Below are 24,488 nucleotides of genomic sequence, written 5' to 3'. Positions count from 1 at the left end.
TTATAATATAATAAATAACTTACCATCATCAGGCAAATTAGTGCTGACAGTTGTCTCCTGACTTATTTCATCTTGGCAGACACTGACACGTTCTATCCCCTCAGGTACATTGTCTGAGTTTGCGTCCATCCACCAGGGTTTTTCTCCAGAATATTGTCTTTTCAATGTCTCATTTTCTCTTCCACCACAACTGTTACTGTTATTATTATCATTATCATTATTATTATTATTATTATTACTTTCAGATAAATTTAAACTGGTACTGATAGTAAGGTTTTGTGAAACGGGATTTGACACTGAAGAGGAACGTATCGATCGTCTCCGTGACCCGGTGTCTTTTTTACTCCAGCAACTGTCAGACCTGGTAGTGTCCTCGTCTTTGGGTTTAAATAAATTGGTAACCGGCGTCAATGTACGAATAAGAAAAGCTTTCGCCTCGTCGCTCTTTAATTTTTCACTTCTGGCGCTACCACAGGAGGACGCGGCTCGCGGTTTGTCCATACCCAGAGACAATTCATCAGTAGACAAAGCCAATACACTTGTCCTAGAGGAGCTTGCACTGACAACTTTACTGCCGTTATTTTTTTCACGTCTATCGTGTCGAGAGCTTGAGGTCGAGGTCTTGCTTCTACGGCTCCTTCGATTTGGTTCTGATCTCACTCGATCTTCGTCACTGCTCGAGGATGAGGATGAGGAAGACGAAGAGGAGGAGGAAGAAGACGAACTTGAAGAAGAATCAGAGGCTGCACTAGTTCGTGAAGAAGAGACACTGGCTTTGCGTCTCACAGGAGACTCTGAATTACTTCGTAATTTATTATAAATAACAAGACACGGTAACGTCGGGCACGGGCTGCTGGACCCGTTTTTCAAATTACCCCCACTGATCCGAGGTATGTGACTTGTTTTAGCACCACTCGAACCACTTGTTTCATTTCCATTACTACAATTATTATTTTTAGCGTCATCTTGAGAACTGACCGAGCCGCTGCGTGAACTTTTTGTTCTCTTGCGATTTAATTTATTTCTGTCACTTGCATCCGGCATATTGAGCGCCGATTTACGGAAATCCTTGTTTATATATTTTGTCGAACTCTTCATACTGCCACTGTCACTACTCTTGGGAACTGGAGGCTTACCACGTGCGTTAGCAGAACCACTTCGCGAGTTGGTTGCTACCGCGGATGACGACGTAACCGCATCGGTAGAAGTTGATTTTTGCGACTGCGAATGTGAGTGCGAGTGCGAGTGCGTCACTGAGGGAGCTCTTATTTTTGCATTATGACTCGTCAGAGAGCTAGCTGATGCAGACTTGGATTTGCCAGTTGGCAAACTGACAGTCCCGCTATCCGAGTCGGATTTTACTCCTGGCGATGTCATTTGACGTTGCTGCTGATGTTGGTGTTGTTGTTGTTGTTGTTGATGTTTAAAGCTCTTCGCTGAGCCATTACGCGATATAGACTTGGGTGTCATAATAGCATCTTGACGCGACAGCGACTGTCGTCGCGATGAAGAGGGGGAGGAAGCTGCGGAACTAACAGAGTTTTCACGTTTTAGTATCTCGCGCGCTTGCTCTTTTTCCTGAGATAATTTTATTTTTTCTGACGTTGATATTTCATTTTCTAGTTCGTTATGTGATAAATTACACTTTGTACAGTCTGATGGTGTTACTGCTGGTGATGCAGCCGAGGGAGGACTCGGTGATATTTTGCTAGATAAAGAATTAACTTTAGCTTGAGTTTCTTTTATGTCGACGTCAGATTTACCATTTGTATTTTTACAATGAGCTTCATTTTGTCGAGATGTCGAAGGAGAAAAAGACGACGAAGGTGGAGGAGTAGGAGTAGGAGTAGGAGTATGAGTAGGAGTTGGAGCTGAAGAATGAGGTAAAGAAGAAGGTGAAGAAGAGGGTTCTGTAACAGCCGGTTGTCTGTACCCGAAATTGCTGACTCTGCTACCACTTGAGTCATAAGTTCTCGAATAAGAACCTGAAGATGAAAATTTGTCGAGGTATGACGACGAGCCGGTTGAAGACCAAGGCGACGATCTTGTGCTTGCGTAACGGGAATATCTGGCAGTGTCATCCATACGATCGCTCTGCATGCCAACGTCTTTGGTTTCTTGGTTTTTTCTAATAATACGAGTTATTTCTTTCTGTATTGTGCGGGCAACGTCGACTCTTCTCGAGCGGATAAACGTCGCGGGTCCCGCGGGACCTGGGGACGTCCCTCGTGACACGACAGTGACAGTAACTAGCTTGACAGTATCTTCTTCTCCAGTCTCTTGTGTATCATCCGCATTACGTATATTACTATTTGTTTTAGCTCTATTCCGCTCAACTTCACCCCCATCATCATCATCTCTATCTCCATTTTCATTTTTATCTTTATCTTTATCTTTACCTTTGGCTTCAATTACATTTTTAACGTCAACGGAGTTTGACTGCAGGATATTTGCCGATTCAATGGCTTTGTTGCTGCGTTCTCCGTCGGGATCAAGTACTGGAGTAATAGTTTTCATGGTTGATGATGAAGACAACAGTCTATCAGCTGGAGTAGTTGTTGTTGTAGAAGTACAAGTACCAGGAGAAGGTGAAGGCGGAGTACTGGCAGCAGGATGGGGGTGGCCTATGGGTATTCCAGTTCTCTCAGCTCCATTATGACTCGTCGTTGAGGAAGCAAGCCTCGAGGAGTTGGTAAACTTGCAAGTTACTGGTGTTTCAGCTTCAATGATCAAACATTAATATTAGTTTCATAATTACTTATTGTTACTTGGTATTTTTTTATTTAGTTATTCTATCAGTTCAAGGAGATTGCAACCTTTGATGTAAGAAAATATCGTATTTTTATGCAAATTCTGTGAAATTTGATTATAAAATAGCATATATATTTATTAATAGAGTTTTAATACCTTCCCGATATAGAAAGCTTATTATAAGTTTACTATATTTTTTTTTTATATTTTCAAGATCGAGGAAATTCTTTTAAAGCTTTCATTGAATTTTTCAACTAACTAAATTATTAAAAATATAGTAGAAGATATATGATGAGAATCTATTGATTTTAAGCTTTAATTTGATACGCAACTTGTAGTTTCAGCAAAAAAAAAAAAAAAATAGAAATTTTTGAATTTTGAAATTGAATTAAATGTAATGATAAATTTCATAACCAGTTGAATATTTAAAACTACACTGAAAAAAATAATCGGTAGCAGCTACCTATTGGCAATCAGTAGCCACTACCGATTATTTTTCGGTAGCCGCTACCGATTATTTCGGTACCAGTTACCGATTTATTTTCAGTAGCCGATTCCAATCAGTAACGACTATCGAAATAATCGGTAACAGCTACCGATTATTTCGGTACCAGTTACCGAAATATTCGGTAGCGGCTACCGATTGCTAATAGGTAGCTGCTACCGATTATTTTTTTCAGTGTATACTCGAATTGTATTAAAACGAAATTTTTTATTACCACAGAAAAATACTTTTATTATTTTGTAATTTTCAACTTCCCGCTATGAAAATTGAAAATTTTCAAACAAAAAGGGTATTGATTCCGGTTCGATTCTTGAAAATTGAGTTTTCATCAGATTTTGACGTTTTGAGGTCTTAAGAATCTATTCTGACTATTTCCGGATATACGTTCGGCCATGGGTGCTGCTGTGCTAAGCACAGAGGTGGCAACTTGTATAAGAATACCATAGTAAGTTTCTGTGCTTAGCACGGCAGTGTGTGTGAAAACGTTTTTTTTGTCCGACGATATCTTTGGAATAAATCAACCGATTGCGGCAATCGAAAGCCCTCACTAAGACTTGGAACTGATTAGACTTTGAAGTCGATCGGTCGAGTAGTTTACAAGTTATACGAAAAAAAAAAAAATTAAAAAAACATTTTTCTTTTAAGTTTTGGTTGCATAACTCGTAAATCGCTCGATCGATTTGTTTCTAAGTTTGATCAAAGCTAAGTCTCAACAATCGGTCGATTTGTTTCAAAGATATCGTCGATATGTTTTTTCAGTCCAATCGTTTTTCGACCTCGCAGCTCAAAAGTTTACCGATAATAACGTTTTCGAGCTCGAAAACAGAGGGAAGTTTTGGGGTTGGCTCACAAGGTCAACGTTTCAGATTTTTTTATCAAGTTCATCAGTAATTATCTCAATATATTTAAGTTAAAAAAAACGGACGTACCCTGGACTATTTAAATAGTAGCAATCTCTTTGATTGGAAAGTAAATTTTTTGTTTAAAATATTAGTAATAAAAAAATGTGAATGTAAAATAAATGAAATTATGGTTAATATCCTACAGGAAGTTCCAGTTTGTCCATAATTTGAAATTCTGCCTTGAATTTTAAACGAGGTTGGCTTTGTCCTTTGGAGGCAAGTGTCAGGACTCGGTTCACGAGTTGAAGTTGAAGTGAAACTTCTTGGCAAAGTTGCATTAGTCCTTTGAGAATTTGAATTAGTAGATGAAGGTCTAGATATTACAGAATTATCATTTCCGGTATTTTTTTCACTGCTCTTGTCTTGTTCATTTTCACGTAATCCAGCTCCGCGATATGAACTGTTGACATAACGCGACGATGCTGTCTCAGATTCACGACTCTTGTCACCAACACGCTCCCCATATTTCTCAAGCACTGATGATATACGTGGACTTGTTTTTGTTACGGGATAAGAATACTTTTCTAGCAGTGTCGTTCCTAGACTTTTTTCATTTTTATCTACGGATATAAAAGTTAAGTCAATGAAAATAAAAATCAAATATAAAATAATAAAAAAAAAAAATCTATACAGATATATAAGAAAATAAAAATATACTTGGAAGCTTATAGGATTTATCATCAGTCCGTTTCAATAATCCAGAATTTCTATAACCCGAAGACGAAGTAATTGCCCTGTCTTTTGAAGAAGCTGCTGATACTCGAGCAGATCCAAGACTCGTAGAGTAACTTGGTCGATAACCACCTAAACTACTGGTACTAGAACTAGTGCTTGTTGAATTTCTTGTTACTCCACTTACGCTGGCACTACTTCGTGGTCTGTACCCCAAATCACTCTGTAATATTTAATAAAATATAATAAATAAATAAATAAATAATAATTGACATTAATGTCTCTATTGTATCAATTTACAGCAATTTTATTTTATTAATTTCATTTATTCTCTAACGTCTCTTATTATATACTCGATATATATCACTATTATTGTTATTATTATTATTTCAAGTCCATCAACATAAAATACGCTGGTTGCTTTCATTTAAATGATTTATGTACATCGATTCAGTCAGCTTTTAAATTCAACAATTGACCTCCTCGATGGATGATAATAGACCGTGGGTAACTTGCCAAAATATATTATTTATTTTATCATTTTTTTTTGTTCATTATAAATTTATATTAAATGTTACGTCATTGTTATTGCTATTATTTTTTTTTTTTTTACGATTTATAAAATGGTTTGATGGGTTCTCACCTACATATTTATGTGAACGTGTACTGTTAAATTTTAATGGAAGCCAATATTCTATTGAAAATGATTATTTGATTGACGTTGCAAATACAAGAATAAAGACCACGAAAGAATCGATAACTTATATAAGATAAGTGGGACAAATAATTCACCAGCAGACCTTCGCAACCAAATCATTATTACTCTTTTCAAAAAGTTTCACTAAATTATATTAGAAATAATATTAATATTTTATATTAATTAGGGATATAAATTATAAAAATTAAATTGATCAATAAATAATGATCTGGAAATTAACAGGCAATTAACAATTTTTGGATTTTTTTTTTCATGTAGAAAATTTAAATAACTATAGGTGCAATTTTTTAAAATATTTTTTTTTTTTTTATTATTTATCGTTTTGAAAAAATCAAAAAATTATTAGACGTCGGCTAACTTCAGTATCATAATAAATAAGGATCCATTGAATTCTACACACAGTTTACTACCCGTCATAAGCCTGCCCGTTATAAGCCTCTTCCCCTCAATCGGCAGGTACTAAGTACAACTAGCCCCCACTTAACTACTTTTTTGAGTTTCCTAGCAGACATCCCGTTATAAGCCTCCATTGGGATATTGAAATTTCAAGAAAAATTTCCCTTAAGTCCCCTAGACCAAGTTCGTGACAGACAGTTGACTGTATAAAAATTTAGATTATTAAATTTGTAAGTTAATTATAAAATATCAAAATACCTTAAGGGGTTACATGGGTTTTGTGGGTTCAAAAAATCGATTTTTTTTTTGGCTTATTAATTTCTACAACATCTCAAGAATATTATCCTAAATTTTCAAGTCGATCCGAATAATAGTTTCGGAGATACAGCCTTTGGAAGGTGTGCGCTCCAAGTCAGGTATAGAAAGGTCAGCAAAACTTTAAACGCGTTTTTCTCGGAACCGTGTTTTCAAAGTCGGTTGTCAAATGTTCTCAAAAACTACTCAACCGATGTTGATGAAATTTTACACAGGTGTTCGAGATACAATTTACTCGTGCTTGGACGAAGGATTTTTTTTTTTTTCAATTACAACTATTTAAAAAAAAAACAAAATGTCAAGCAAATTTGACCGAAATTTTCATTTTTTTGGAAAAATGTTTGCCAAAAATCCAATTTTTACTTTTTTTTTCCTTCCTTCGTTCAAGCACGAGTTTATGGTCTTAACTAAAACACTTATTTTTGTTTTTTCATTTTAGATGATCTTGTCAGGAGTTATGCTGACAACGCGGACGCACCTTTTTTTCGAGGGGTCACCGGAAATGACGTCACAATGGAGGAGTTTTAATTTTTTTTTTTTTGAAAATTTCAGAAATTATTCTTTAAATATGTATCTATAAGACAGAAAAAAGTTTGAATTAAATAAATAGTTTCTTACATAGAAAAAAAAATATTGAAAATATGCTTTTTTTACCTGACGAAACCCATGTAACCCCTTGAGCTGCATATTTCATAAATTTTTTAATACTTTTTTTTAATTTTTTAATGAGTACGTTTCCAAAATATTTTTTGACCCTGCCGTAACAATTATCCCTGAATGGATTGTTGTCCATTTTAATCAAGAAAAGTGTACCAGAAACAAATGTGATCTTTTGAATTTATGACCAAATTTTAAAATCATCATTAAATCCAAACTAATTATCTGATAGTAATGAGCCAGCGTCAAAAATACACAGAAATCAATCATCTTTGGATGCAGAGTTTAAAATAATTATTGTAATTATCCCTCTACTTAAAGTAACGAAGATCTAAATAAAAATCCGGAAGTAAAAAACATTTAATCTAAATTCAAGGTGAAAAAAAACTCCATGTCGGATTCGAACCATCGACCTTCTGTTGACCCGACAGGTGCTCTGGCCAACGAGTTACCGCGATCATATTTCACTTTAAATTTAAATTTCAACTTGTATGTCATCTTTTTGTACTCTTCTAAATCACTTAGTTCGCACAGCTGTTATAATTTTTTTATAAAAAAATTCGAGATAAAGAAAGTCTAAGAATGTCGACTGAAAGCTCCATGCAGTCCAATAACAATTCTGACAAAATAACTACCGGGTCTGTATGAACCGCGCAAAAAATAATAAAAATTGTTTGTAAAAATTAAAACAAATAAAATTTTTTTTATCGAAAAAAAAGTCCATTTGACTCAATTAACATAAGTTTGGCATTTTGCCCGTCGTCATAAATAGATGACCGGAGTTTGCCTGTAGGGAGTATTAGCCTCTCTGTTTTACAACTCTGTACTCTATACTGCAGAGTGTACATCTTTGATATAACGGGTGAGTTACAAGTCACAATAAAATTATCGATTTGTATAAATTTTTAAATTCCATCTTATGCTTTTTTTCATTTTTTATTTCAATACTATTAGTATCATTATTATTATTATTATTATTATTATTATCATTTTTCCCATCCAATTTAATATAAAACTCGTGTAATTCCATCACAAACTAAAACAACTGAAAAAAAAATAATAGTAAACATTTATAATATGCTATTACGTCTATAAAGCTCTTGTTGAAAAAATAAATAGGAGGAAAAAAAAAAAGTTAAATCTTGTTGGAAAAATATCCTGACATGATGACGTCTATCTGCAGAACTACGTCTGCACGTATAATAATAATGATGATAATAATAATAAATAAATAAATAATGTGTACATACACCCTAAGAGTACAGTATGATGTAAGTATAGTTGTAGTATAAAGTATCATATTTACCCTCTGGCAAACTTGAATACAAGTACACTCTCCTCAAGTAAAGGCTACTCGAATTCAACGAACCGAATATTTTCGAGGGTTTCCCATCATCATGAATATCGAGTATCGATTCAAAGATCTTGGACTATTGCTGACAACCGGTAGTCTGTTCACTTGAGATACCGACTTAAAGAACATTCATAAATATTTATTATAAAAAAAAAAAAAAAAAAAAAAATATAAACAACCGGAAGATCACAAGTAAGCTAATAATACAATAGTAAAATGCAGAGGAATGATGTGTAGAATTAAACAGCCACAGAAACAGCAATTGAGAATGCGGGTCGTAGATAGAGGATTTAGTGGAGTTGAGAGTAAGTACGAGATTGAAACGCGCGAAACCGTTTTCCACAAGACATCGCTGAATACTCCAGATACAAATGTGTGTGTTCACTTATATCCACATGGCAATTTCATCCCCGGCCTCGTTTAGCTTGCCTTGCATGCTACATACGTGTGCTTTACTTCTGAGTGTGTCGAGTGTGGAGTAACGAGTTGAGCCTCGAGTAGTTTCCGTGTGCGCCGCTCATCGTTATTATGGTAATGCTATTCGTGGCGATAATGGAATTGGGACAGTAGTGTGTACCTTCTCGAAGGAGAAAACCCTTTACCTCACTTCTGTCCTTATACACTTTATACCCTAAACCTTCTCATTCTCGTCCTTATTCTCAAAAACTAATACTTTCCTTCTTACATCTATTCAAATATCACTTGCCTTCACTTTTTTTTGAATTCCCACTAGGAAAATTGGAGATTTCAAAAAAAAATGTTATTAACTTTAGTCCGATTTTCGAAAATCAAATTTTCATCAGATGTCGATGTTTTCAAATCAATATTTAGATTAATGCCGCAACCTTACACAAAAAAAAAGGATTTCGTGGCACAAAAAATTTTACTTGCCCCAAGAAATTTTTTGCATTATGAATTGAAAAAAAAAATTTTCTGGGAGGTAGAAAAAATTTTTTGGGGCGAAAACAAATTTCTTGCACGAAGTAATTTTTTCTCTACGAAAAATTTTATTTTCAATTCATAATGAAAAATTTTTGTTGCGCCAAGGATTTTTTTTTCTGTGGAAAGGATCAACTCTTTCAGATTTTTTTTTAGTTATGTTTTAATGTTTTTACAATGCATAAAATATATATATTAGGGATGCATGAATAATGTGAAAGAAATTGCGAATTTTTTTAAGCGCGCGATAATTTAAAAAAAATTCAAATTTGAATTTTTGATTAGAATTTGAAATATTTAATATTTGAACTCACATATGATAAATAATAAAAAGTTTTTTACAAATAATTCGTAAGCTCTGATGATTCACACACCTCTAATATATTATATATAATACATATATATCTAATTCTCATATATAACCCACTAGTACTTTCAATGTTAATTTAAAAAATAAAACAAAATTTAAATCTGTAACATTTCACACACTAATCTGCAAAAAAAAAAATAGAAAAATTTAAAGTAAAAAAAAAATTACCGTCAAATCCGTATTTTTTAAAAGTAGTAATCCGTAGTAAAATTAAAAAAATGAAATGTATAAGTTAAGGGGTTGCCAAGCAGAATAATCTGTTACGATATCTATTATCGCTTTTACTACATCGATTCAGTAAGTAAGTAAAGTGTATAGGGAGTAAGTAGTGCAGCCATCTAGTAGTCTTGCCAACTTTACGAAACTTTACTACTGTGTACACATTACACATTAGCTTTGTTACATAGATTTTAGTTTTAAACTTGACTGTATGCATGCATTGATTTAAGTGTGTAAGAGAGTAAAAGTAAGTGAGTAGAGTGTGTGGATGTGTGGACTGTGTTGGCGGTGAAAATGTTTAGGCGCCAGTGGATTGAAAGATAGAAGTTGAGTCTTTCATTCATTCCCGCGTTAAGTAAACACCCGAGGCACATCACATGTGAAATAATAGTCACAAAGCGCCAATTCATTATTTTTGAATCACGTATTTTTTTCTTCGCTTGTTTGCGTTATTGGAGATTGAGAATAAATGGCTGGATTGATCGGGAATTTTATAGTTAAGCGGTTGTAAAAAACGACTGATAAATCGGATGATCGGAAATAAAATTGATAACAAAAAATTAGTGTCAATATTTATATCATTTCACTTTTTTAACGCCAATCAATTCTTATTATCAGTTTCTCGAAATATTCTGGTTATTAATAACTGTATCAAAAATATAATCAACTAAATTTTTTTATTCCATTCTGATAATTGTGCCGTTGAAGAGAGAAAAATAAGTCTCCTTAAATTTTTTATAAAATAAAATTTGAAAAAGGCAAAATCGGCTCAAAATTATTTTTTAAAACTTTTGTTGATTTTTGAATTTCAAATTTTTAGAGGACATATTTAGTCCGGTTTTGAATATTACAAAAAAAATCACACTTTTAATCCCGAAGCTCAATTAAAAATGATCCTGAAGTTAACAGACAATCAGCAATTTTCTGTTTTTTTTTTTCAACAAGTAGGGTAAAAAAAAGCACCAGTCAGTACCCAACCCCAAACCAATAGCCAGCCACTTCATGTTAAATTATATCTATATATATTTTGAACCAATGTTAAAGTATATGACTGGCTGGCTCCTGGTTAGGGGCTGGGTGCTGGTGCTCCTACCCTATATTACAAAAAAAAAAAAACTAAAAATATGCACATGTAGAAAATTGAAAAAACTATAAGTGTAATTATTTTGAATATTTTTTTTTTAAATTTGTCGTTTTTAAAAAAATCTAAAAATTAATAGACGTCGACTAACTTCAGTATCACAATTCAAAAATGTAAAATTTTTATGATTTATTTATGATGTGGTAAGGCTAGAGATAATCACATTAGTGTAAGAAACATTTAAGAAAATAGTTGTAAAGATTATATGGTAAAATTAAGTTAAGCCATTGGGTTATTTTCAGGATCTCGTGGGACAACTTCGGCGAGCCGCATGGATCGATTCAACGACTAGACGATGAGAGCAAGTTTCTATGTAACTCTACAATCTATACATTTATATATGTGGATGTATATGTGGACTGTATAGTGAACTAGAGTAAGTGGACGAGGTAAAGAGGACAAAGAGGTAAAGAGAGAAACTTGAAGCTCTGCATTCGTTGCCGCAAGTCCGACAGTGGTTTCCAGAGCCTGGGGATGATGATGGCTTCTCCGTCGACGGCTCTCAGCCACATTTGCTTCACCACATACATCCAAACTCCCTATTCCTAAACTACAGCAGTAGTACAGCAGTCCCATTTCCATCTCCAACACCGAGTGCACTCATCGAGAAATACGTCCGATATATATTTTCTTACTTCTTTCCATGCATTTCCTTTTCCGAGATATCCACATTATTATTTTTATCAATTTCATATTCCTGAGATACAAATGTAATAATAATAATTTTAAATAAAAAAAAAAATTATAAAAATAGCTGAAATGATTTTGTTGTTTGGACAAATGATGGATGTCCGTGTAAATAAATTATGCATGTTTCTAAAAGTTTTTTGCTTTTTTTTTTTTTTTTTTTCATTTAATGGATGAACTGATGGAGATCTATTTGCAATGTATTTGTCAGTTGATCTGCACGCGAGAGAATACGCTACTGTTTACACGATAAAAGCAGGCATTATACTGTTTCAACAATTCTCATCGGTACACTGGCCAAGAGTTATTTTATATAGTTTGGACTTTGGTACCGAGCCAAATTTTTTTTTTTTAACTCTTTATATCAATACACCAGCATTACGTACTAAGATAAACACTACGGAATAATATAAATATAAATATCAATGGAGATTTAATTAATTTACTCAATTTTACTTTTAGATTTTTGTTTTAAAAAGGTCTTTATTTTTTAATTTATCTCGCGGCAGCCAACAATCTACGGGAGGATTTTAATTTTAATTTATTTTTTTCATTTTGCAGTTTTATATTATTATTTCCATATGTGTATATATACATTTTTGTCAGCTTTATTCATAATGAATTAAATTAAAAAAAAATTTTTTAATTACGAGAACAAAATTTTGAAATTTTTAATTATATTGGAAATTATAATCAAGAGTCACGACTTTATTTTATAATTAAACAGAACTTGGTACTCATTTTTATTATTTTAAGGTGTAAAAATTCTACTGTTAAGAAAATTTAATTATTTTTTTATTAAGGGTCCGCTACTTTTTAAAAAGACAACAATTTATTTATTTAGTTTTTTTTTTTCATTTTAAAAAAATTTTTCTAGATAAAAACATTTAAATATTTTTCAATGTTAAAAAAATATTGTGTTACGACGCAACAGTTACTGCAGACTTTCAATACTTGTAATAGTATATTACACACTGAGGGAAGTAAAGTAAGAAATGTCTCAGATCACATGTAATTGTTGGCCGAGGCGAAGCCGAGGTCAACAAACATGTGATCTGAGGCTTTCTTATTTACTTCCCGAGGAGTGTATGCTATTTTTCTCCTCGACGGAGGCGGAAAGCGGCAACTTCGTTTTGCACAGCGGGACGAAAGTTGACGCTTTCCGCCCGTCGAGGAGAAATAGTATATTACACATCGAGGGAAGTAAAGTAAGAAATGTCTCAGATCACATGTAATTGTTGGCCGAGGCGAAGCCGAGGTCAACAAACATGTGATCTGAGGCTTTCTTGTTTACTTCCCGAGGAGTGTATGCTATTTTTCTCCTCGACGGAAGCGGAAAGCGGCAACTTCGTTTTGCACAGCGGGACGAAAGTTGACGCTTTCCGCCCGTCGAGGAGAAAAATTTTTTTTTTTGATTTGTAAATAAATTTATGTCAAAAATTATTCTATTGAAAATTCTTGTAATTTAAAAAAAAATCGTCTATAAAAATATTGACAGCTAATCAAATAACAGACGTAGAATTTTTCGAACCCACGAACTAATACGTATTTTTGTTTTATATAAACTAAAAACGGACCGGAAGGGAGAAAGATCGATTAACTAAATTTATGGACTAATTTTATCATCATCAAACCTAAACTAATTATCCGGCAGTAATGAGCTTGCTTCCAAAATAAACAGAAATTAATAATCTTCGGATGTAAACTTTAAAATAATTATTTGAACACTCTATACATATCCGGACGCTCAAACATCAACAGTTTCCTGAGTAAATAATTAAATTGTATCCAACGAAATTTAATTAAAAAAAAATTAATCATAGAATTTTGTCAATTTTCTGTGATAAAAATATTTTGTCTAAATTTAATAAACATTTTTAATTTAAAACTCCTATTCCGGACATTGCACAGAGAAATAGATAATACTGGTTACTGTTCTGCGCAGTAATCGAGGAAAAGTATAGGGAAAAATACATTTTAATATGACTGATTCATATTATAACGGGAGTAAGTCATTGCTTAACACGAACTATTACTTTTTAAACAGTTATCAGTCATATGTTTCATGAACTGTGCAGTACAGCACTGGTTACTGTTTAAAAAGTAATAGTCCGTCTTAAGCAACGACTTACTCCTATCCTAATACGAATCAGTCATATTAAAATGTATTTTTCCCTATAGGGGAAAGGGGGGGGGGCAAAACGGACCCCTAAAATTTTAGATGCCTCGAAATATTAGGGGGCAAAATGGGCCCGCAAAGTTTTTATTAGAAAAGTGTTTGGGCGGGGAAGGGGAAAAATGGGACATTGAGGCAAAATAGTCCCCTCAAAATTTTTAACATGAAAAGTGTTGGGAGGAGGGGGTAAAATGGGCTGTCTAGACTTTGAAAACCTACGAATATTTTTTAGCCAACCGGGTTCCTAAAATTTTTTTAACAGATATGATTAAAGATTTATGATAAGGGGCAAACTAGGTCACGAGTTCAACAGCATTACTAACTATAATTTTTTTCAAAAACTATTTATTCTATATAATCGAAAATAATTAAAATATAAGCAATGAAGTAATGAAATTAAGTTATTTTAAGGTCCAAATTTTCACTATCAACTCTTTTTTATACTAAACACACAGCAAAAAGTTTCAAAACACAAAACAAGCGACAAACATACATTGAGTTTTGTTGGGGGCCCGTTTTCCCAACTTTTCAGAATTTTTTAATTTTCATAGATACAGCAAATTAACACCAAAAACTCAGCAGAAGAAAAAAAAGTGAAACAAGCTGAAAAACTCGCATTATAAAAATTTTTTGAGGGGGGGCCCATTTTGCCCCACATTTTTTAATTTTTTATTTTTAATGGACAGAACAAATTAAGGTCAAATACTTGGCAAGGGAGTAAAAAAAAGTAATACAAGTAAAAAAAACTGAGGATTTGAAAATTTTTTTCTTAAGGGGCCCATTTTGCCCCCCCCCCGCTTCCCCTACTTTTCGTCGATTACTGCGCAGAACAGTAACCAGTATTATCTATTTTTTCCGTGTGGATGATACACTCTAAAAAAATTTGCGGAGTGAATGCGGATTAAATCCAGAGTTAATTTGAAGCGGATGACTGTGTATTTATTTAATCTCTTTGGAATAAAATTTACTCCGAAGGGGAGTCTATTTTAATATTGAAACTCCGGTTCGGAGTTAAATTAACCCGAAATCACTCCACTGGAAAAACAAACTCCATATTTATTCCGCATGCGGAGTGATTTTTTTTTAAACTTCGAAATTCCGAGTGACGGAGTAAATTCTTATTTAAATACAATCCAGAATTACTCCGATTTTTTGCAGTGTAATTAAGACTTGCTTAATCAAATGATTAATTGTTAGTAACAAGCAACTCCGAAAACTTTTACTCTCAAAAAAATTTTAAAAAACACTAGAGTTTGTAAAAAATAAAAAAAGTCGATGGGTCATTTGTAAGACGAATAGTTTTTTAATTGACTTGTCTAGAAAATAATTAGTTATTGGGCAATAAAAGCTATTGGAAGAACAAGAAACAAAATGGAGATAAATTCTGAGGTAGAAACCTCTGGCAGCTGATTCCATTCAGTATCAGGGAATCCTTATCTCTGTTTGAGTTTGAAGACGGTTATTTTACAAGTTGTCAAAGTGAGAATAGAAAATCGTGAGGTGTTTCGACGGCTAAGCTTTGTAATTGGAAAACTTCCGACACTTTGCACTACTAAGTCTAGCAAACTCTCTCTCTCTCTCTCCCTCTCTCGTATTCTGTCTTTTACTTTTACTCTCTTTGCTCTTTTAAACCTGATCCATACAGAAACAAGCAAGATTAAAAAAAATACCATAGAAAAGACGACAAAAAGTTTAAATAAACTTCAATATATTAATTTATATTTTTTTTTTAATCCCAATAAAACTATCATAAAAAACAAAATATTTATTAATACAAGCCGTGTTTAAAAGTTTCATCAAAAAAAGAAAAAACATTTTAATAAAAAATACAGCAGGAAATAAAAAAAATCTTACGTGTAAGCTTATATATTTGCGGTGTATTTTTTGTTTAGTCTTTTATAAACACGTCGGATAACGTAAAAAAAAAAAAATAGCAATAAATAAATAAATAAAAATGGAAAGAGCGAGAGAATAAGAACGAGAAGTAGAAAGGGAGAAATGGAGTAAGACATGTAATGTAATGTTATGTGAGAGAGAAAAGCGAATCGGAAGCTCGTAGTAGGGTATTATGTAGTCCCTTGCACGAGCGTCGATGCATTAAATATGAATGCAATGTTCCGTAGACGTGGATCTAGTCTTGCACGTGAGGGAGGTGTCGGTAGTATATGAAGGTGTGGGTGAAAGCTACTGCTACTCTCCTAGACTACAACTATACCTTGTAGAGTAACTCTCTGTGGCGTACCCGACCCCTTTGGGGTTAAAGTCAATCAAAAGAAACGCCTGACGTCCACACAACACCATCAACCACTACATATATATATATACTTGTATCGACAAAGTATAACGGTGTAACACACGTAGAGCATACACACTACCAAGGATATATACTCTTGTCTGGTGTGTCTTCCTACTCGTATCGTGTCATATCCCCTTCAATTGCTATCCCCCGATGAAACTTTCTCAGTAGCGGTATAGCTGTAGTACCAGTAGAACCAACCAACGTCACATCTTCTTCTGCTCTACGAAACGCTCAAGTTATTTACATTTCTCCTGGGCAAGATTCAACCAAGAGATGAAGATAAATTTATATATATATATATATATATATATACATTGGTAAATGTGTGTATTTTCTTTGATATCCGATGTTGCTTTGAGAAGAAATCGATTTTCAGGTTATATCCTGAGGTTTAGACATATATATCTAAAGAAAACCGAGCCATGAGAAGATAACTACGGAAATAACTTATCTATATATAAATGTTAATTGCCGTACATCATTTATTTTTACACTGTAAAAAATCGGGAGTGAATTCGGAGTGATTACAGATTTTGATTAAATTCGCATTCACTCTGTCACTCTGAGTTTCGGAGTTTAAAAAAAAATCACTCCGCATACGGAGTAAATAGAGAGTTTGTTTTTTCAGCGGAGTAATAACGGAGAGGTCTGGATTTTATTTCAATCCGCATTCACTCCGATTCGGAGTTTTAATATTAAAATAAAATCCTCTACGGAGTAAATTTCACGCCGAAGGGATTAAATAAATAAACAGTCATCCGCTACGCATCCACTCCAAATTTAATCCGCGTTCACTTTGCAAATTTTTTAGTGTATCGAACTTTTAATTATTTTTCAAAAATTTAAAATTTTTTTTTTACGGGGAATGATGGAGTAGTCAAAAGAACTTTTTATTTTATAAAATTTTTTTTGAGTGCTCGTTTTACCTCAAATGTTCAGTATTGCTACAAAATTTATGATAATCATAATTTTCATCGAAATTTGCTGTCCTATGTACCCGGATAATATAGATAATATTTGAGTGATCGAAATTAATTGCAATTTTATCACATTTGTTTTGATTTAGTGAAATGGACACTGATTAAATTTTAGAAAAAAAAAATAATTAGGACAAATGTTTGAAGAATTGACAAGAAAAATCTAAGTACATGATTTATTAACATAAAGTTTTTTATTCTGATATGTTTTTATAATTTAAATAAATCGTTTTTGCTATGAATTTACTAAACCGACAATAAATATAAAACACTATATATAATAAATATAAATGATGATTCTAGTGTCTCAGCTACTGACAGCCTTATAATCTATCAAGAAATTTATAGTTCGCCTCTGTTTTGATAGACGTGAGATGATTTTCTTTTTTTTTCTTTTTTCCCTGTAATATTTTATATTCTTCACTATAAATATATTTTCTCAGATTTATGCCATCACTCAATATTATTCTAAACCATTTATATTTTTTAATAATTTTTTTTCAAAAATTTTATTCCGTGTCTACATGAATTGCAAAAAAATTTTTTTAATTTCCCATTTCATCCCATCATCTCTCTACATATTTTTCATCCGTAATTCCGTAATATAATTAAATTAAAAAAATACATTTCACATATTTTTCTCTCAAGAATAATGCAAAATTTTATCTCTCATTCATTTTAAGTCACAATACCAATTAACTTATTTACTCAACGCGCTTGTTAATTATAAATAAACCCACTAAGAAATTAAATTATAAATCCCGCCAGATTCAAATGAATAAAAAACTTGAACAAATAAAATAATTAACGTCAACTAATCTACACTGTGTAAAATCGGGGGTGAATTCAGAGTGATTACGGATTTTATTTAAATCCAAATTTACTCCGTCATTCTCAGATCCGGAGTAAAAAAAAATCATTCCGCATACGGAGTAAATATAGAGTTTGTTTTTCCAGAGGAGTGATTTCGGAGTGATCTGGATTTTATTCAAATCCGCACTCATTCCGAACCGGAGCTTCAATATTAAAATAAACTCCCCTTCGGAGTAAATTTGACTCCAAGGGGATTAAATAAATTTACAATCTTCCGCTTCGCTGTCACTTCGGATTTAATTCGCGTTCACTAGGCAAATTTTTTACAGTACATGGAAAAAAAATTAACTATATAATTTGAAAAATGACAAGTAATATAATTATGAAGTGATCAGTAAATACTATATTCTAAATAGACTTCTTTTATTGATAAGTAAAACGTAAATAATTATAGGATAAATATTAAAATTTATTGTCTATACAGGAAAATTTAATATTTGAACTTTAAAAATGGTAACTTATACTTCAAAATTTTATGACACGTATAGTAAAATTTATTGTTTGGAATCTTAAAATTCCTTACACTGTAAAAAATTTTTTGGACCCGGTGTAGTGTAAGTGTCTCGGCGTAAAAATTTTGGTGTGAAAATTACATTAAAGTCGGTGTTAAATTTAGGCGGTGTGAATTTAAAATTTTGACACCGCCAAACGTGTAAATAAATAATTCATGATAATTTTGCATCAAGAAAATTAATCATAAAAATATTGAAATGTTCAAAAAACTTATTAATATCTAAATAAAATTAATGTAGTTACACGGAAAAAAAATATTAGTAAATAATATTCAGATTCTCATCAACAGCACGCCTAGACCGAATATTAGTAAATATTATAGAGTAGAACGTAAGAAGTTAATAACAGATGCATTTTTTTGACGTCTTGTAGTTTTTTAAGGTTTAAGTAGTAATTTTAAATAGTCAAGCTGTATATTTCAACGATTAACTGTTTATTATAGAAGTTTAAACATTAAAATCATAATTTTACTGATTGAAACGACATTAGTTATTGAACGTAACATAAATAATTAGAAGTTGAACTACAATTATTGTCAACCATTTTTTTCCGTGTATTGATTAAGTAGTTAAAAATATTCAATGATCGTTTGTTGCTCATTAATCAAAATTACGAGTAACATGGAATGGTGTAAAAAAAAGTAGATTACACCGTGGAAAAATTACACGGATGGAAAATTTACACCGAGAGAATTTCACACTTCACGGCCGTGTAAAGATCTCCGGGTCCATTTTTTACACCGAAATTTATGACAGTGTATATTGACACCCAGATTCCGGGTTACAATTTCAAACATAAATTTTCAAGGTTTATTTTTCTCTGTGTATTATCTCTACTACGTCCAAAAACTCGAAAAAAAAAAATCTACATCGAAAATTTTAAACTCCCAAGTATTAAAAATACTCAGTCATAAAATAAAAATAAAAATAAAACTAATTAAAAAATATAAAAATAAACTAATGAAATATATAAATCATCGCCTCCGTCCCAATTCGATATTCCATCACTAAAATATATAACAATCTTACAGCTGACCTACATAGTCCCCAGACTTTAAGGAAGACACGTATCGTAACTAAATGAAGAAATTCGACACTTAAATGAATAGGAAAAAGGTCTTCCCATCTTCCACTTTCTCCACTTCTTCTACTTGCTCGTTAATTATTTTATTTTTTCCCCAAACTAAAATCGTTATCTATGTTCGAACTTACATAATACAAAAACTAAACTATTTAAAGCTCAGTACCCAGTACCCAGTTCCCAAGGAAGTAAACGTGATAAGAGTTTAAAATTTGCATTGTACTATAGATTAGTTGTTTAGCTGAAAAGTTAACTTAAGACACGCGACAAGTTGACGCGACGTCTGGTAAAGGCCCAGCAAATTTATCTATTCAGACGTTTGTACCTAATTTCGCATTATTTTACTCGTTAAAATGCAGTCTACTTACTAATATATTCACTCGTGTATTCATTATTTCTCTCTCAGAAATACATCAACTCATTTATATAAATATCTATATATATAGAATAGCAACTTCAGAACTTATAACAGAGTAATTGTGTCGCTAGTCGGGGTGAATCTTATAGCCCTCGCTGAGATATTTCGGTATAGACGATGGGAATCGTCGAAGAATGTTTGCTGGGTAAATACGGTTAATAACCCGGCGAAATGCCTCGCTTCGCTTCGTTAACCTTTTTTTTACTTTATTTTTGTTTTTATTCAACACCCGAACCCGTCAACGTTCACTTCACGGTACGCGAATTGATAAACACAACAAAATAAATATACTTTATAAGAATTTTCACGACACAATTTAATTTTTTTATTGTCAATTTGGGCCGGGGATGCAAAATGTTATTGGCTTTGAAGCCGTACGTGGTTTTGATTAATTGATGGTGATCCCACAGGACACGTTGATCAGAAAGGATCAATTAGCTGACTAAGATCACGCTGTGAAACTGGGATACGTGTCAGTTGAGTTATTTGTAATCAATTAAATTAATAGACAGGAATAGTTGATTACTCCTTAGTGTCTTTGGTCAATAAACTGAGAATTGCTAATAAAATGAAATTAAAATAAATTGATTTTTTTTTATTGGATTTCTTAATTTAATTGGTCTTACTCTTAATTTACTGAGGAATAACTTTGTAAATTAATTAATTTAAATTATCGTCGATTACAAGATTTGAATTTTAATTTTTAAATTCAGTTCACGGGATTACTTTAATTTAAATTTGAAATTCTATTGTTTTTTCATTAAAAATTAATACTTACATAGTTTCTAAATGACATTATTTTAAATTAAGTAAAAAAAAAAATCACTAAAATCCACTTTTAATTAAATAAATAATTAATTAATAAACATTATTTTAAATTAATTTATTTTTGAAACTTTTTTTTATGCACTAGTGAAGACAAAATATCGATTTGGGTGTAAGTTGGATCGATATACCGGCAATAACTGCGCGATTGAGAAACATTTTGTCGATATAATGCGCGTACTATAAGAGCGTCGCGGCGTTTAGTTTTAACGGAACAGAAGCTCAGAGACCCTGAAGAACCCGGTATCTGCAGCAACGGCAGAGCCTGAGACAGACTCTGGTCTTACTAATACACACGTCTTTCTCAGACTTATTCTTGATTTTAAGTCTGTGTCTTTATTCAAAGCGTTTATTCTATAATAATATTACCTCGCTTACGCTTTAAGCACGTACGCATGTACTCACACGTGAATGTGTTAATGTATATATAGATATAGATAGATGTGTGGTGTGAATACGAATGGGATGTATGTATGTGTGTATAGGCGTTATACGATACACAAAACACACTATATAGCCAGCAGCTTTAGAGCCCTATTTTAAGAATAGCTTAATCTCTCTTCCTCTTTCTTCTGGTACTTTTAATTTCTATGCTCTTTCACTTTCGTTTTAATTTGAACTATTTCTAAACACCCATTAATTTATTTAAACCATAACAATAATAAATTTTAATAAATATTTTAGTCGCCATTAAAAAAAAATTTTTTTTTTTTTTACGTTTTCTTTTTAAATTTAGTTACTTATTTGCATAACAGCGGTTTTTTAAAAATAAAAATTCGACTGAGGACTGAAGGAAAATTATTTGTTTTATTTAAAATTTTTAATGAGTGAAATTTTTTATTTTTACTATGATAACAATAGACAAATTATTTGAATTAATTGGTTATGGAAAATGGCAATAATCAAATTTATGAAAGTTGAAAAAATTAATAATTAGTAATTTGTTGATTGAAAATTTTTTTTTACTATTTTAATAAATTCAATTTTTGTAAGTTCTTTAATTTATTAATTCAAGTAAATTATTTTTAAAACGATAAGTAAAAAAAAAATAGAATTTTTTTAGTATAAGTGAAATTTTAAAATTGAAAAATAATTTTTAAAAAATATCATTTTGTAAAATTAAAAAAAATAATGATCCTAAAATTGACAGACAATCAGCAATTTTCGGATTTTTTTTCAACAAATCAATTACAAAAAAAAATGCACATGTAGAAAATTTAAAAAACTGTGGGTGCCATTTTTTCAAATACTTTTTTTTTAAATTTATTGTATTGAAAAAAATTCAAAAATTAATAGACGTCGGGTAACTACACTGTAAAAAATTCGCGGAGTGAATGCGGATTAAATCCGGAGTGAATGAATTTTTAATTATTCACTCCCCTCGGAGTGAAATTCACACCGAAGGGGAGTTTCTGCGGAGTAGATAACTTTTTATCAATTTAATTCCTCCGGAATTAGTTTCACTCCGGAAGGAATTTTGAAAATATTATTAATAAAAAATGATTCCACTAAATCAAATCAAAGTAAAAACTCGCGTATTACATTACTGATCAGCTGATACGCACACACACACGCACACACATATTGGAACACACACACACACGCGTACACTTACATACACACTCGCATACACCCAAACACACACACGCACACACACACATCTGCACACACCCGAACACACGCACGCACATATTCGCACACATTTGCACACATAAACACACACACGCGCACACACACATTTGCACACATAAACACACACGCGCACATTCGCACGCACACGCACACATTTGCACACACACACACATCTGCACACACGCACACATTTGCGCACACACACGCACATATTTGCACATATACACACACACACCCGAAAACACATACACACACATTCACACAAACACACACACACACACACTGTTTAACCGTTTAATATAAATTAATTTAAATGTTAAAACTCCGGACCGAAGTGAATTGGGAGTGAAATACAATCCGCGTCGCTCCGAGATCACTCCGCTAAAAAAACTCCCGATTCACTCCGCATGCGGAGTGATTTTTTTTAAAACTCCGGAACTCCGAGTGGCGGAGTGAATTCGGATTTTAATTAAATCCGGATTCACTTCGAATTCACTCCGGATTTTCTACAGTGCAGTATCATGAAAAATAAATATTTTATAAGAAAGTTTAATATGAAAATATGAAGCCAATGGTAAAATAGATTTCTGAAGAAACGCAATGTCGACTGACAGTAGTAAAGTACTGTGTATAGTCAGACTACCAATAATCAAGAGCTTGTAGAGGCAGCAGTGGAGTACAAGCGAACCGACACATGTGATAAAATAACACATGAGTTTCACGAGCTTTTCATGAGATAGCGCTCCAAGATTTATACTAAAAAAAAAAATATAAATAAATTACCAAGCTCTGTAACATGACTCATAATTTTTGTTTTATTTTTAAGTCATAAAACTCTAGAAGATAAAAATAGAACACGGTTGAATGGATTTTTATTTTTAATTGCTCTTATTTTTTAATAAAAACTTTTTTTTTTATGGAAATACGATTAAGCTCGTAGACGTAATTAACAATCAGGCGATGAGACTTTGATCAATAGACACGCGATCACTAAATCACGATAGGAAATTATGTAGTGACGTTACATTGAAGACGTTGGCAATTAATGAGAAGACAGATTAATCATCGTATTAGGTTGTCAAACTAATAATTATTATAATTATAATTATAATTAAAGTAATAATAATAGTAATTTTAGTTAGATCAAAACATGCACATTTGTATGAATATTATTATATTTATTTTGACCGGTACTTATAATTGTTAGTGTAATTAAAGGCAGATTCGATCTATTTCAAAATTAATTTATTAGTAATATTTTGGTAATTACATGTACTAGCATCTTCAGACCGATTCTATAAACAATTATAAAGTAACACAGTTGTTATTTTTAAGACTTTATTATTAGTAATTAATTACATTGTAAAAAATAGGGAGTGAATTTGGAGTAATTACGGATTCTACTTAAATTCGAATTACCGCGTACGGAGTGAATAGAGACTTAGTCTTTTCAGCGGAGTGATTTCGGAGTGGTCTGTATTTTATTTCAATCCGCATTCACTCCGATTCGGACTTTTAATATTAAAATAAACTCCTCACCGGAGTGAGTTTCACTCCGAGGGAATCAAATAAATAAACAGTCATCTACTCCGCATTCACTGCGGATTTAATCCGCGTTCACTCCGAAATTTTTTTACAGTGTATTGAACTTTTAATTATTTTGCGTACTCCACTTACAGTTTTTGATTTGGAAAAAATTATTTTTTTATAAGTATTAAATTTAATATAAATCAGCATTTAATTACACTAACAATAATGATTATCATAATTATTATTATTATCGAAGAAAAAATCTTAAAAAGTTTTAAAATTAACTCAGTAACTCGAATCACATAAAAATATTAATAGATACAGTTATAAATAACCGGCTATTAAAATATCGGCATGCAACAGTTGGTATAATATTCTGTGTTAGATCTTTTAGCGAATTATCAAATGCATTTCATATGTACATATGTATATTATATATACAATACTGTGCTGAGTAAACATTGTTTAATGATTAATAATATTGTTATTTATATTATTAAATATAATTATTATTATTACTATTGTTGAGTTGCCGTGTT

The 24,488-nt window shown here is 32.1% G+C and overlaps 1 protein-coding gene across 4 annotated transcripts in view; it reads right to left on the bottom strand.

Moving 5' to 3' along the window:
- The window catches only part of LOC130664063 (FH1/FH2 domain-containing protein 3), a 179,971-nt gene extending 159,110 nt beyond the window's left edge, over nucleotides 1–20,861 (bottom strand). For 3 of the 4 annotated variants that reach the window (XR_008989292.1, XR_008989293.1, XM_057463749.1), the window contains exons 1-4: nucleotides 20,741–20,860; nucleotides 4,816–5,053; nucleotides 4,302–4,718; nucleotides 24–2,720 (exon numbers count right to left, since the gene is read on the bottom strand). Coding sequence is in view for 2 of the 4 variants with exons in the window: in XM_057463749.1 (XP_057319732.1) it covers nucleotides 24–2,720; nucleotides 4,302–4,718; nucleotides 4,816–5,053; nucleotides 20,741–20,758 (3,370 nt within the window). In the remaining 2 variants the exon portion in view is untranslated. Of the gene's footprint in view, nucleotides 1–23; nucleotides 2,721–4,301; nucleotides 4,719–4,815; nucleotides 5,054–20,740 lie in introns of all 4 variants that reach the window. The other variant, XM_057463758.1, reaches the window with a different exon arrangement.
- Nucleotides 20,862–24,488: the final 3,627 nt, after the last annotated feature.

The sequence above is a fragment of the Microplitis mediator genome, chromosome 1 (assembly GCF_029852145.1).
Source record: "Microplitis mediator isolate UGA2020A chromosome 1, iyMicMedi2.1, whole genome shotgun sequence".
Lineage (NCBI taxonomy): Eukaryota > Metazoa > Arthropoda > Insecta > Hymenoptera > Braconidae > Microplitis > Microplitis mediator.
This window is presented reverse-complemented; position numbering and strand designations above follow the sequence as displayed.